The sequence below is a fragment of the Chiloscyllium punctatum genome, chromosome 20 (genome assembly GCF_047496795.1).
Source record: "Chiloscyllium punctatum isolate Juve2018m chromosome 20, sChiPun1.3, whole genome shotgun sequence".
NCBI classification, from domain to species: Eukaryota; Metazoa; Chordata; class Chondrichthyes; order Orectolobiformes; family Hemiscylliidae; genus Chiloscyllium; species Chiloscyllium punctatum.
The window spans coordinates 13,396,035-13,412,231 of NC_092758.1; the positions used below are offsets into that span (position 1 = coordinate 13,396,035).

The following is a 16,197-nucleotide window of genomic DNA, read 5'->3' on the forward strand; positions in this document are numbered from 1 at the left end:
CACTCTTATTTTAAAAAGATTACTGAGCCAGATAGATTCATGTATCACCAAATGCCAAAGAGACTCCCTTCTCTGCTTGGCAGGAAGAGAGCTTGGTTTGGGAGGATAATCACCTGACAGTACCCAATGTTGGGGTTGCGGAATGCATAGGCTGTGAGCACCCTCCGCAGGGCAGCAATGCCCATCTCGTTCTGAAAGGCTGGGTGTTCAGGCATCGAGCGGTGCAGATCCCTCTCAATCTCCTCAGTCGCCAGGTTATACTTGCCCATAGACTCCTGCACCAGTTCCGAATAGTACCCTGCGTGTGTCACCATCTCATTCAGAGCACCTAAAGGGACCAAAGAAGAAGAGGGACAATGAAGGAGGTGACTCTAATTCATGCAGCCAGTCTTACTGTCAGGTACAATTACTTCCCAATTTTGAAGGCTATGGGAGAGATGAAGACCATGAGTGGTGGGAATGAGATAGGTGGCCTTTAAAAGCAAAAAGACAAAACTGCATTTATATAACCATTTTACTAGGTGCAGGATGTCCCAAATTGCTTTATAATCAATCAATTAAATACCTTTTTATTACAGTGAACATGTGAAGGCAAAGTTGTCATAGTCCCAGAGGATCATAGGGCCACTCTCTCCAATTCCTGCAGATTTTCTCTTTTAATCCACTCAGAATTTTCTTCCGTCTGCCCTATTCAGGAAACTGCCAAACTGCACTGGTGTTACAGGTCTTTTTTCCTTGAAAAATCTGCTTCCCTCTCTCTCACCTGCCCATTAATGGACCTTCTAGATAGTTCTCTCACTCTTTCTAAAACAATAATTGTTTGTCTTTCTCTCTGTGTCACTGTACAGCTTACTGCTATGCAATTGCCCTATTTATTCTCTCTGCCATCTTGTTTTCTTAAGCATTAAACTGTTTACCTCAAGGTTTCTTTCAAAAATACAACTCATTTTAACAGATGTAAATAAATTTCCAGACAACCCAGGATTAGTCACAGAACTAAGTTAAAATGAAACTAAAATTATGCCCTTCCCTCCATAACCTACACAAGTACAAATCAAACAAACCCACACATTATTCTCTTCACTGTAGAACTCTGAGTAATAATTAGAATTAAAAGATCAAATACTTTCAGCATAAGAAAAACCCTTACACATATGCACAATTATTGATTCTGGAAGTTAAGCTTTCTTGATGAAGATTGATGGATATTATTGGGACATAGGTTTTAAGGATGTGGAAGAAAATGACAGGTAAATGGAGTTAATGTTCAAATGGCTATCTGACTATCAGAAGAGGTTATATACACTCCTTCCATTCCCATGTTCTGTTTAGTTTGGTGAATAATGCAGATGACTTATGAACATCTAGAGATTTTCAAAATTAGCCAGAAGAACTCACACAACATAATCCTAATCCTATTACAATTTCAAGGAGATGCAATCATCTAACACTTCATTTTCCCCAAACACGTCAATACCTGAGAATAGCAGCCACAGCTCTCCCCTCAGGGACTCCGGCATCCCCTTCAGCACTAGATCACGAGTTTTTGATGTGCGATACATACAAACCCCACGGCCAAATTCAAAGAAGTGAATGTTCCAGGATTCCTCTTTCATCTTCTCCTTAGCCTGCCCGAAAATAGAGACATTCAGTAGGAAACAATAAGGAACATCTGTAATTCTCCACAGGTGAAGTGTGGAGTTGTGACATGTTGCTTCCACCTGCATCACACCCAACACTAATCCCCACCTCAAGAAGATTTGCATATGTTTTTCTTTAACGTATCAAATAAACACACAAGTTTCAGTGGTCTATTCCAAAGCATTTTCACAGGTTGCCTCTGATTCTTTTGCCAATTGCCTGTAATCTGTGTCCTCTCATTACCCTTTGTCACTAGAAGATGGTTCTGTTTGCTTCACAAAGCATGTTCATGATTTTGAACACCTCTGTCAAATTCCCCTTTACCCTGCTTTGCTCCAGAGAGAACCACCCCATCTTTGTGGGTAACTTCATAAATCTAAAGTCACCCAACCCTCATACCAACATTGGGGAACGTGTGGAATTGCTATCGGTCCATCTAGTTTGCCCTTTTTGGTATTTGGTAATTGTGTGGTACAGCACCAATATAATGTTATTGATTAATCACAGCAACCAATCTGGATCAAGGACGCTACAAAAGATCCAAGTACATGGTGAAGAAATCCCTCTGCCGTTGAGTTTTTTGAAAACCACAGATTCAAAATCAACCATTGCCTAACTGGTATAATCTCTTGGCTCTGCCATCTTTCTCACCAATCCTTCCTGCATCCTCTCCGCGACCTCTACTTTGTTTTTAAGGTACAGAGACTACAACTGTTGGCTGACCAAGGCTCTAACAAAATTTAGAATTGAAAAGCAAAGAGGTATTTGGTCACTTTGGAAATAAACTTTTGTGCTTGGTTTGTTTTTCTTTTAAGGATTATTAACATGCACTGTTAAGTCTTCCCCTCCAATCCACCCTGCTCTTTGGCCCTGACCCACACCTGAACAGGCTGTTCCAGCATCAACTAGTCACTGTTAATCATCGTACCATCTTCGGACTGAGTTCCTCTGATGGCTCTTTTCGGAAGATGGTCATCAGCGCATGGGTGGTGGTGGGTGCGGCTTCGGTGTTGTCCAAGATGACCCCTGGACTTGGTGTGGATGGACTGGGTGAGGACACTTTGCGCTGCTCCGGGACAACCTGAAACAAAAACCAACAGAAAGCTCACCAGAAACTTTGGGTACCCTCATCATCACTTCTCCCTGTCATTAGCACAAGCTCCTTAGTGCCTCAAGGTTCTCTTCAAAAGGTTTAACGTTCTTAGAATGGGGTCTTCTGATTGGGTCAGAGGTCAGGGAAAGGAGTGTGAGACTGCACGTAGGCATTCAGGCCTTCTGGGTCCCCTTGCCTGCCTCATAAACAGTCACACACTCCTTTTCTTGATCAAACTAGAGTAACCAACAGTCAAGGCTATGTTATAAAGATAACAAAACAAAGACTCTCTATCTGAATATGCAAAACACTAATGAAGTAACATTTTGATAGTGCACATTGAAACAAATTTGATATGATCTGAAACAATATAGAGATGTGGCTACCCAGGGTAGTGGAGTTCAAAACTAAAGAGGGCATAGGTTAAGGTGAGAGGAAAAAATTTAAAGGGGACCTAAGGGGCAACTTTTTCATGCAGAGGGTAGGTGCGTGTATGGAATGAGCTGCCAGAGGAAGTGGTGGAGGCTGGTACAATTGCAACATTTAAAAGGCATCTGGATGGATATATGAATAGGAAGGGTTTGGAGGAGTACGGCCTGAATGCTGACAAATGGACTAGATTAAGATTAATGTAGAAAACCTGGTCAGCATAGACGGGTTAGACCGAAAGGTCTGTTTCCAGGCTGTACATCTCTATGACTCTTTGACAGTGTGGGTCCTGAATATAAGGACATTCAAGAAGAATAGGAAGCCGGGTAAAGATGAAGGGACAAGTGGACTGTTCATCAAGAATGGCACTGGTGCCATCACAGTGAGGGACCACACAACAAGCTCTGTGGAAAATCACTGGAAACTGCCTTCCATTTGCAATAACAGCAGTCCATCAATACCCTTTATATCCAGTCACAGACAATTTTGAACCTAGCGTGCCACATTCCACCATATCCCATGGGCTCTAATTTTTCTGATCTAGCTGCCATATAGAAACTTGTAAAATGCTTTACTAAAGGCCATGTAGGTAACATTTACTACATTACCCCCAATCATCTTCGTTACTTCTTCAAAAAATTGAAGTTAGTATCCATGGTTTTCCCTTTAACAAAAAGGATACTGACTGTCCCTGATCAATCCATGCTTTTCCAAGTGACAGAATCAATATTGATTCCAATAACTTGTCCACCGAGGTTAGACTGACCGGCCTAGAATTATTTGTCTTAATCGTCACACCATGTCTTGAACATAGTACAATTTTAACAGATCTCCAATCCTCTTGTACCTTGTCTTTATCTAGAAAGGATTGTAAAATGATCCCCAGAGTAATTGTTACTCTCTCCCTGGTTTCCTAACAGCCTAGAATATAATTCATCTGACCTCAAGTGATTTGCCTTTAAGGACATCAGTCCCTCTAGTATTTTGCCTTACATCATATTTATTTTACCTAATATTTCACATTCTTCTTTTTTAACTAGAATATCTGCAATATCCTTCTTGTTTGTGATACTAATGAATACTAAGTTGAAGTTGCCTGAAGAATGGTACAAGGCAATGTGTGAGAGCAGAACTGGGAAAGGGAAATAAACAGCTTTAAAAACTGTTAAAAATGTATTTGCTTGTCGTACACCACATACACACAGCCAAACAGAGAGACAAACAAATCTTTTCATCAGAAGAAAACCAAATTCAGGAAGAGAATAATTTATGCAGCGATAAAAAAGGAGGGTGCTGATTGGATGGATTATGGTTAGCATGGAGTTGAAGCAGGAACTATTAATCTTAGTTAACTATCTTTGTAAACTATCCCAAGGAGTAACTATCAAACAATTTTATGCTAAACTACGTCAGGATGTATTTGGGCAGATGACTAAAAGTTTGGTCAAACAAGCATTTAAAGGAGAGAGACGGGTGGAGAGATTCATAAAGAAAATTCCAGGGGTTAGGGCGAAAGCAGCAGACACCAAAACTGCAGTGATTCAAAACTGGGGATGTAACGAAAAGGTTAAAGAAATGGAAAGGGGGCAAGATAATGAAGGGATTTGAAAAAAAGTGATAAGAATATCGAATGAAAGAAAGCAGATTCTGATTTACCTCATTCTCCGTGCATTTGGAGTTTTGCAGCTCTTCCTTGATGGAACGTCGCCTCGATGGTGTTCGTTGTAGGAAGTCAGAGATTCTCTGCACCAGAAAATCCCTGTCCTTTAGGTTAGCAAAAAGGAAAGTCATTTTGTTCCTGGTACTGATGGACAAAGGACTGGGTAAAACACTGGAGCTATCTGCTTTCTCCACAATAGTCACCTAACAAAATACACAAAATAAAAAATCATCTTGTACTCATCATAAGATCAAGTCTTGGACACATTAAGATTGAGTACAACTTGGGGTGTAAAGTTTTTAATTCACTCAGCATTTTACCTCATTAAACTGTCAGTATCATCAAAACTTCCCTCGCCCCACAGAGAAGATTCCCAGCATCTTCGAGTTTCTGAATACATTAAGTGGTGTCATTGTTGTATTTCCTTATCGTACCATCTACAATGTCTTTGGTTTTGGTTTAACAGCATGATGATCAGAACCCCACACAAGCGTTGGTCTACCATTTAATACAAATTCAAAATGGATTGTTCTGGAAATAAACTCAGTTCTCACCTTTTTAAAAAAAATGATCTTGGTAATCTGTGTTGTTAAGTTTTACATGAGGTGTATCTGTACTCCCAAATTCTTCTTTTCCACTTCCATATTTAGACAATTATCTCAGCCATGTGTGATTTTCCTACCCTTTCTAAATTACCTTGAATGAAACTCATTTTATGTTTATTTCACAAAATAATACAGAAATTAGATGACAGTCTGCACCTGAAGTTGGGAAAATAACCAGTGCCGGGTCACCTAGAGAGCAAGTGCCTATCTCACCTCACGTAGCGGTATAATTAGATTGCAGACATCCTCCTCTTTACTTGCAAAGCAGATATAATTGTTGGAGACGAACATCTGTCCCATGATGTGCATTTTGTTGAAGGGAGTCCAGAGAGTGCATTCTGTGTGACCGTCTAATCTCTCATCTTTTGGGAGCTGAAACATGGATCTATATCGTTCACTCTTGGCCCGAGCATCTAGGTCCCTACAGGTAAAGGGGAGAATCAGAGAAAAGGAGAATTTTTAAAAAAACATTCTGAAGAGATGACTGAAAAATGAAAGACTAGGAAAATGGCAAGTGGAAAAGTTGCTTATCAGTCTGTATTATAACTTAACACCCTGAACTCTACTTCTGTTTCAAAGCCCAAAACTCATCATGTCTATATTAAAACCAACTTACACCATTAAAGGAAAAAATAAATTGCATTTGTACCTTTCACCACCTCATGATTTCTTTTAGAGATAATAACATACCCGCTGAAGTGTGGTCATTGTCATGCAGGAAGCTCAGTATCCAACTCGCACACAGCAAACTTTCAATGTGATAAATCAGCAGATGAAAATCTATTTATTTTAGCTAAAGGATGAATATTTGATCAGGCACTTTCCCCTGCTCCTCCTCAAAACAGCAGGATTCCCTTTTTTTACATCCACCTGAGGGAGCAGGCAGGTTAGTGCTTCATTTGAAAGTCACCACTTCCAGTGCTTCCCCAGCGATGCTCTGGGATTGTCAGCGATGATCAATGTTATACAAATGATTGAGAGCTTGAACCCATAAAAAGTCACTTTTGAATTGTATGACTCCAACATTAAGAATCTGAACAATGGCTCTTTTAACCCCTCTCACTTTCTTCAGGTCAGAGGGATGGCCATGGGTGTGCACACTGGCTCCAATTGGGCCTGTCTCTTTGTGGGGTACGTGGAACATTCCTTATTCCAGTCCTATTCCAGCCTCCACCCACAACTCTTTCTATGGTATATTGATGATATCATCAGTGTTGCTTCCCTCTCTCATCTGGAATTGGAAAAGTTTATTAAATTCACTTGGAATTTTCACCCCACTCCCACCTTCACCTGGTCCATCTCAGACTCCTCGCTTCCTCGACACTGCTTCCATTTCTGGGGATAGACTGGCCACCAACATCCACTACAAACCCACTGACTCCCACAGTTACCTGGACTTTACATCCTCAAAACTCTGGTTCTTGTAAAGATTCACCCAATTCCTCTGATTCTTCACATCTGTTCTGATGATGGCGAAAGTGAGGACGGCAGATGCTGGAGATTAGAGCCGAGAGTGTGGTATTGGAAAAGCACAGCAGGTCAGGCAGCATCCGAGGCAGCAGAGTTGATGTTTTGGGCAAAAGCCCTTCATCAGGAATGAGGTTTTGAACCGAGAGGGCGGTGAGATAAACGGGAGGGGAGTGGGGCTGGGGGGACGGTAGCTGAGAGTGCGTTAGGTCGATGGAGGTGGGGGTAATGGTGACAGATTGGAGAGGAGGGTGGGGCAGACAGGTGGGAAAGAAAATGGGCAGGTAGGACAGGTCATGAGGGTGGTGTCAAGGTGGAAGGTTGGATCTGGAATAACGTGGTTACTGGTCGTCCAGTTCAGATCCAAATTGTGATGGTCTGAATGTAGTCCGGAGTCTATGTGAGATCAGTCGATTCTGTAGGCAGGAAGGAGATGTGGCTGTGCTGTTCTGTTCAGTATTTTATCCCAGATCCAACCTTCCAGCTCAGCACTGCCCTCATGACCTGTCCATCTTCCTTTCCACCTATCTGCTCCACCCTGCTCTCTGACCTATCACCTTTACCCCCACCTTCATTTACATATTGCACTCTCAGCTCCCTTCCCCCAGCCCCACCCCCCTCCCATTTATTCACCAGACCCTCGGCCCTCAGCCTCATTCCTGATGAAGAGCACTTGCCCAAAATGTCGACTCTCCTGCTCTGCGGATGCTGCCTGACCTGCTGTGCTTTTCCAGCACCACACTCTCAACTCTGTTCTGATGATCTTAACTTCGGGGACTTCCAAAGTGTCCACCTTCTTCCTCAACCGAGGAGTCCCCAGCAGCATAGTTTACAGGAGGCCTCCGCTGGGTCCGACCCATCTCTCACACTTCAGCCCTCATGCCTCTCTTCCCTTCTACAACAGCAATAGGATTGTCCTCATCTACCATCCTCCCAGCATCCACATCCAAAGAATCACTAGCCACGATTTCTGTCACCTCCAGCAGGATGTCACCACCAGTCACATATTCTCCTCCCCTCCCTGGTCAGCCTTCCACAGGGTCCTCTGGATCATCCTGGTACACTCGCCCTTTGCTCCCAACACCCCCCCAACAGCACCTTCCCCTGCAACCACAAAAGTGTAACACTTGCCCATTTACCTCTTCCCTCCTCAGCATTCAAGGGCTCAAACACACCTTCCAGGTGAAGCAGCATGTTACCTGCACTTCACACAATCTAGTCAAATGCATTCGCTGCTCACCATGTGGTCTCCTCTACATCGGAGAAATGAAGCATAGACTGGGTGACTGCTTCACAGGACATCTACATTCTGCCCACAAGAAAGACCCTGAGCTTCCAGTTGCCTGCCACTTTAACACCCCACCCTGCTCCCTGGCCAACATCTCTGTCTCAGGTTTGCTGCAGTGCTCCAGCAAAGCTCAGCGCAGACTGGAAGAACAGCACCTCATTTTCCACTTGGGGAACTGACAGACTTGCTATCGAGTTCAACAGTTTTAAGGCTTGAGGCCCCTCTCCCCATCCCTATACACCATTCCTTGTTATCACATAGTCTGCTGTTACACAAAACCCAATGTTAGCCTCGAATTGTTAATTAATAACTATTCTTTTTCCCAGCCTTATCTACTCCTTTGTTTGTCTAAGTGTTCTTCTCTCTGTTTGGGCTCCATCCCCACCTCTCGTTTACTCCTTACTCCCTCCCCCCACTCTATCTTCTACATATAAACCAACATTTTCCTAGCTACCCATCAGTGCTGAGGAAGGATCACTCGACCCGAAACGTTAACACCGAGATTTCTCCCCACAGATGCTGCCAGACTTGCTGAGCCTTTCTAACAATTTCTGTTTTGTTTCTGATTTCCAGCATCCGCAGTTCTTTCGGTTTTTTTTACAAAGACTTTGCCCCCTTCTCCCACAAGAAGAAATAGTTTCTCCAGGTTGTGCCATGATTGGTACCCTCCAGGAGTGAGGGAAACAGGAATGATAACAGCATCATTAGAACATTCGCAACTCCAAGTGACAGAACATTCGAGGCTCAAGGTGCTCTTCCACTTCCCCAGGAAGGGAGAGGAGAGAAGGCATGAAATAGTGACAAAAAGAAATGGAGACAACCAAAAAATATTTTGAAGATGAGACCAAAGAGCCAGTGACCATATATTCAGATAACCACATGATTGAGACAGGTTTTGTATACAAAAATTACTTTGAAAGACAGTGACTGATGTTATTTAGACAAAAGTGTCAAACCTTTTGTACACAGCCACAGAGGTGATGGATCAGTTTAATTATTTGGGTCTGCAGGTTGAGGAGCCCTAAAACACTGAGGTAAAGTTCCCTCGCTGCTCCAGAAAAGTTGAGCGTTCTCCAACATTTCAGTTCTGATAGTAACAACCTCATGAAAGCTATCAGCTGAGCTAATGGAGCTGTTAACCTAAGAGCTGCAAACTCAGCTCAGATTAGACTGAAGTTGTTATTTCATCAGAGACGGACAGTGAGAAATATTATCACCTCCACCACGAGCACTCAGCTATGGGCTGGCTGCGGTCACCAAACCACATCAAAAGCACCAAAGAATAAAGAATAAACAAACCGTTTAAGCATGGAGACATTTTTGAGCGACTTCTTGAGCTTGGGCAGACACTTGTCTTCGGAGAAGCCCTCATTGTCTAGCAGTTGCCTCATAGCTATGTTGGCCAGTTGCTCCATTAGCTTGAAGGTCTCATTGATGTTGAGGAACATGGAGAGGTAATGTTCCCGGTCTCTAGTGCTCACCTTGATGCATTCAGGGAAGAGAAGGGTGGCATTTTTTTCCAGCTGGGTCACATCAACCCAGCGGATTACCAACTTCACTGGAACAAGAGGAGCAGATTCGTTAGTCAAAATAATTCCTTGTTACTCGATTGATATCTCAAACCTGATTAATATCTCAATCTTCACCACTGCACAACCTTGTAAAGCTGTATCCAAAAAGGACAAGCACAAAAAAATGCTGGAGAAACTCAGCAGGGGGTCTGGCAGCATCTGTGGAGTGAGATACAAAGTTAACGTTTCTGAACTGCAAAAGTGAGCACTTGAGGATTCAAATTTTGGATCCTAGCTGTTGTCAGAAGCAACAAGTGTTTGTAGGCTTTTTATTAACAACAAAATGGCCTTTCAATTTAAAATAACACAACAAAATGGCTGCAAATGATGATTTGACTTTTTGAACCTGTACTGCTGCTTTGTAGAATTAGCTGAAATAGAAGATAAGGCAAACAATGGAGTTTTCATAAAATGAATACTGACACATTAATTGGCCATTCGAACTAACCTTGAACTCCTAGCATAAGATGATGATTTACGTAAAACAAGAACCCTTTCCCAGGAAATATCATTGGATTAGCCTGCTGTCAATTATGTCACCATATTACAGTTGATTGGACTTTTCTTGTAATTAAGGCTGTACTGCCTTTCAAAAGACATATAAAAATGCATAATGTTCAATGTTAATTGTGCAATTTCGCCACGGAGAACAGAAGCTTTAACCTCTGTGTTGCTGGACAGAATTGTGCCAGGCTGCCTTACTTTATTAAACCGATAACCTTGCTTTGTACAGACCATATTCCGTTGATTCTTTTGTCCGATCTCGAAGCCGAGGGGTCCCGTTTAGGATCCAAATCTTCACACTCACTGTATGACTTTGGTAAATCCAACTCCTCCTCCTGTGCCTCTGTAATGACCATATCAACTGGAAACTAGAGCTGTTCAGAGTAACTCCAGGTGTGGTCTCACCAAGGTGCTGGATTTACCACTATAATACAGTAAGTGCTAACCTCTGAAGGAGAGTCAAACTGAGCTTGAAACATTAACTCTGTTCGTCACTCCATAAATGCTGCCAGATCTGGAGTGTGTAGGAGCGGTGTGGTTGTAGGGGCACTGTGAGAGTGCAGGAGCACTATGGTTGTAGGGGCATTTTCTGTGTTTCAAGATTGTACAGTAGTGAACACTGACCTCACGAACATTCAATATGAATTTAACTGAACTAGCCTGCTGTTCAATTTCATCCCTCTAGAATACAAGCCCAGTGCTTTGCTTTGTGACTGTGTCATCGTCACTCACCCGGACTGAAAGGACAATTACGGAATTTCTCACCTTCCTTTCCCAGCAGGAAGGAGTAGAAGCAAAGGTGATTGACACTGAGGTAAATCCATCCCTGACGGGGTACTCTGCCTTTCCAATAACTACACGAGTAGTAGTTCACCAACTTCTCCACCTCTGGCATTCCGAACAGCTTCCGCATTTTCAGTTCCGCCTCCTTGAACTTTCCGGAATCCTCATCTTCCTTCGCCTCTTTGTTTTTGTTTTCCTCAGCGAGGATACCCTGCAATTAGTTGAGAAGATTATGGGGAGATCTAATCAAGGCAGCGCAGATGGTTCAAGGACTAGATGGGGTGGACAGGGAGAAACTCTGCCCTTCAGCGGTGGTGCTGGTGCTGGTGCTGTTGGTCTGGGAAAAACAGTAAAACAGAATGAGGGGGCATGGCCTGACAATCAGGGCTAGAGCAGTCAGGGTGAGGTTGTGGCTGAAAGCATCTCTTCCACAAAAGGAGAGTGAATATCTGCAACACCCTTACAAAACAAAACCGTTGATATTGGGAGAGAAGCAGATGAAAGTATCAAAACGAAGATGACTATTTTAATACTGCAGAGATCGTAATGGAATCAAGATGGATAAATTAATTCAGGATACAAGTTAGCCATGATTTCACACGTACAGCCCAATGGCCTTTCCTGCTCCTACAACAACGAACATTAATCTTGCTGCTCACCAGTACAACGAGGACGAGTTCAGGCTTAAACTCCCTCACTGAAGAACCCAAGCTCAATTTCAACTCCGTTTGTGTGAAGACTGAGCAAAGCACACAACAAATACAGCTCCTAAAAAGCCTATATACAGTGGATGCTGTAAATCTGAAATAAACAGAACGCTGGAAAAACTCAGCAGGTCTGACAGCATTTGGGGAGAAGAGTCATACCAGACTCAAAAATGGTTCTCTCCACAAATGCTAACAGACTTGCTGCGTTTCTCCAGCGTTCTCTGTCTTTTTTAAATACAGATCTGAGGCAATTATTCTCTCAGGGACCTAAAGATATTCCTGTCCTGCCTGGGCACTTAAAGCATCCAAACATAAGGAGACCATTCAGTCCCTATAGCTGCTTCCATAACTAAATCAGATCATGGCTGATCTGCACCTCATTCTTATTTATCAATGTTTGCCCCTTATCACTGAATATACTTAATCAATTAAAATCTGAACAATAATAAGGAAACACAGTCTGCATACAAACCGTGCAGAATGCTATTTGGCTCATTATGTCTCTCTGCTGGCTCTCAATGACCTGTCCAATTAGTCCACTTTTTTGTTCAGCATTTCTTTTCCAGCATTTATTCAATTCTCTTTTCAAAGTTACAACTGAACAGACTTCCATCACCACATCAGCAACAAATTCCAGATCACAACAACCCCAACTTGCTCCTGACAGAAACAAAACCAGAAATTGCTGGAAATGCTCAGCAGGTCTGGCAGCACCTGTGGAGAGAAATCAGAGTTAACGTTTCGTGTCAGAACATAACTGAGGAAGGGTCACTCAACCCGAAACATTACCTCTGATTTCTCTCCCACAGATGCTGCCAGACCTGCTGAGCTTTTCCAGCAATTTCTGTTTTTGTTTCTGATTTACAGCATTCACAGTTTTTACGGTTTCATTTTGCTCATGATAGGAACTTGCACCAGTCTCAGCAATTTAACTCTGCACTCAAATTGTTCCAACCTCTCCCGATCTCTGCAGAACCCTGCACACCCCCAATCCTGGCCTCTTGCACATTTTCAAGTTTTCATCACCCAAGCAGAGATGGCTTTGTTTACAGCAGCGTGGACCCCAAGATCTAGAATTTTCTCTGCGATCTATCATATTATGCTTTCTGAAAGACACTCCCCAAAAATCTACCTCACTGGCCAGGCTTTTGGTCACCAGTCATAACATCACGGGAGGGGGGGGGGTCCAAAAGTGCGGCGTGAGAAAAGCACAGCAGGTCAGGCTGCATCCAAGGAGCAGGAGAGTTGACATTTCAGGCACAAGTCCTTCATAACTACAGCCACGTCTCCTTCCTGAGCACCTGCCTATGCAACCAACCTATCCCACATGGACTCAAGACTACATTCAGACCATCATAATTTGGGCCTGACCAGGAAATAAAGCTCTATCACCTGATGTGGCTCATCATCAAATTTGTTTGATGTGATTCCTGTGAGGTGCCTTGGGACTTTTTTAATAAAGCAGTAAAGGTGCTGCATAAATTTAAGTTGTTGTTGTTGAGTTCATAATGTAACCAGAGGGCATTCCATGACACCCCAGCTGCATTACTGAAATTATGCTTTTATCAGCTGAGTGATAAGGGTAGAGTTTAGTATCAGCATGTAGTTGGATTCCCAAACACATTTTTCAAAAATTCTTTAATGGAGTGTGATCAGCATTTGTTGCTCATCCCTAATTACCCTTGAAATGAGGGGCTTCCCAAGCCATTTCATAGGGCAGGTAAGAGTTAACCACACTCCCTTGTAGGCCATAACAATGGCAGATTTCCCTCCCTAAATGCCATTAATGCAACAGATACATTTTTTGTGCCACCTGACAATAGTGTCATGGTCACCTTAATTGTAACTAGCTTTCAGCTCCATACTTTTTCTGAAGAAATTGATAGAACCGCAGGAGGATTATAGTACAAAGAGAGACCATTCGTGTCTTTACCAGCTGAGAAAAAAAACTGAACTGAAACTAAATTCCACATGGATCTGAATCCATGTGTCCAGATCACTAGCATGGGCCTCTGAATCTCTAGTCCAGTGACATTACCATTATGCCACCATCCCACCTTCACAAGAAAGTACATTTTTTTCAAAGTGCAATTGGAAGGGGGCCAGTAGGGGGCCAAACTGCTGGCCAGCGCCCAGAATTTACATCAATCATTTTGCCACTAACCTGAACTTTCCCCTTGACAAAGGTCGTCACATCATCTTCATTCTCAAAGACCGATAGCGTCTGCAGGAGATTGAGCTCCAGCCATTCCCAGTGTCCTGTGATCTCCTTCCTGGAGGTACCTAAACCATTGGGCAACACACACAAGAAAACATACAAATCATCGCCCTGGATACAGAACCGAAACTAATACAAGATTAGTTACAGGTCACATGAGATGATTTTACATTTATTTTAAAATGTCACAGAGTTGAGCTATGATGATCTGGATTGCTCTGCCTGAAGGGATAATGGAAACAGATTCAACATAAATTCTCTAAAAGGAACTGGATAAATACTTGTAGTGGGAAATTCTGTGTGACTATGGGGAAAGAGCGCAGAGGTGTAGGATTGATTCGATAGCTCTTTCAAACAGTCGGCATGCATATGGCAAACCGAATGGCCTCCTACATTAGTGCTCCTCAAACCAACATTTTGATATTGCGACAATTGACAATAGTTAGCTGAGACAGCTAATGGGCTCCAACCAAAGTTAACCGCTGCACGGCCCCTTCAAATTTTAATAATAGTGGACGTGGTCTAACTGGCCAATCCTCAAGGCCCAACTCCTTCCCTGACAAGCCCAAGTAAAAGGCAGATTCCCTTCACTCAAATTCTCCACAGTGTGACAGCTTCAAAATCCATATTCCCAGCCTCACAGGACACCATCACCACAACCTTAGTCCTTCAATACACTGGTGAGGCCTCTTCTGGAGTGCTGTGTCCAGTTCTGGTCTCCCCGTTATAGGAGGCGTATTACTAAGCTGGACAGGGTTCAGAAGTGATTTACCAGGAATGGAGGAGAGGCTGGACAGGCTGGGACTTTTTTCACTGGAGTTTAGGAGGTTTATAAAATCATGAGGGGTATAAATAAGGTGAGTGGCAGGTGTTTTTTTTCCCCTAGGGTAGAGGATTTCAAGACTGGGGGCATATTTTTAAGGAGAGAGGAAAAGATTTTAAAAATGACACAGGGCAATCTTTTTTAAAAAACAGATGGTGGTTGTGTGGAATAAACTTCTACAGGAATTGGTGGATGCAGGTACAGTTACATTTAAAAGGCATTTGGATAAGCCTATGAATAGGAAAGGTTTGGAGGGATATGGACCAAACGCAGATGTAGTTTAGTTTGGGATTATGGTCAGCATGGACTGGTTGGACCCAATGGTCTGTCTACAAGATGGAGGACTCTATATCTCTCAATTCAGGGGGTCACAGCAACTGACAAGTACCATGTAGTGCAATTCTACGACTGAGGAAGATTACACCAGGGTGGATAGATGGTGGGTGCCGGATAGACAAGGGAAACAAAGGAATAAACTAGAGTTGAGTACATAACCAGATCCAACCATGATCTTATTCAGAGGCAGGGCAGGGTTGAGGGGCTGAATGGCCTCATGCTGCTTCTTTGTTCCCATACAGGATCCTGCTTTTTGTTATTTTCACAGGGTGCCCACTCATTCTTGTTGCTTACCACATGCAATGTTCCAGTACACCTGGGAGTCCTGAGTCTGATGGAGAATTCTATACGGAGCGACGCGTGCGCTCGAGTCCAAAACAACATCCAGGGTGCCCACCAGTAGCCCTATCCAACAGAGAAAGCAGGGGTAAATAATCTAACACAGTCAGCAACCACAACTCACATCAACAAGAGTCAGAGTGCTGGTTGTGGACCACAAAGCAATTGTTTAACATAACCAGGAAAGAGTAATAACTGTTGGTCTTGCCAGCAAAACCCATAATTCATCAAAGGCTGCAGGTTCAAATCCCATCCAGAAACTGGAGCACACAATTTAAAAGGTGACACTTTGAGCACAATTCCATATAACTTTCTCACCAGCTAGGTGGGCATCTGAGGCATGTGATTGGCAGGAACTTCCAGGACCAGACATCACTGCCACGGTTGGCATGCTGGCACCCATTACTACGTGCATGTGAGTGCATCACCACAACACAGCAAAAGTAATTGATTGTGTCCAGCCTTCTGGAGAATCAGAATAGCAGTAATTGCAACTGAATATCTTACTTTAGTTCAGTTTGTTCCATTAAAGAAGAACATCAAGGGTAGAGATCCAAAACTGCTGCATCACCTCTGAACACCTACACTTAGACTTCTAGACCAGGATGGACCCTGACATTCACAGGACTTTTTTTCTCTAGAATACAGCAAACCAAGGCAAGATTCAATAGAGGTCTTTAAGATTACCAAAGGGTTTGATAAATTAGATGTGGAGAAGAAGATTCCATTTGCA

The 16,197-nt window shown here is 43.0% G+C and overlaps 1 protein-coding gene across 2 annotated transcripts in view; it reads right to left on the minus strand.

The window, feature by feature from the left end:
• Positions 1 to 16,197, minus strand: part of LOC140491902 (TBC1 domain family member 9B-like) — a 63,300-nt gene that overhangs the window by 39,872 nt on the left and 7,231 nt on the right. For both annotated transcript variants that reach the window (XM_072590349.1, XM_072590348.1), the window contains exons 2-10: positions 15,420 to 15,530; positions 13,913 to 14,031; positions 11,024 to 11,252; positions 9,483 to 9,741; positions 5,642 to 5,849; positions 4,820 to 5,026; positions 2,570 to 2,722; positions 1,478 to 1,628; positions 114 to 328 (exon numbers count right to left, since the gene is read on the minus strand). In XM_072590349.1, the coding sequence (XP_072446450.1) occupies positions 114 to 328; positions 1,478 to 1,628; positions 2,570 to 2,722; positions 4,820 to 5,026; positions 5,642 to 5,849; positions 9,483 to 9,741; positions 11,024 to 11,252; positions 13,913 to 14,031; positions 15,420 to 15,530 (1,652 nt within the window). The remainder of the gene's footprint in view (positions 1 to 113; positions 329 to 1,477; positions 1,629 to 2,569; positions 2,723 to 4,819; positions 5,027 to 5,641; positions 5,850 to 9,482; positions 9,742 to 11,023; positions 11,253 to 13,912; positions 14,032 to 15,419; positions 15,531 to 16,197) is intronic.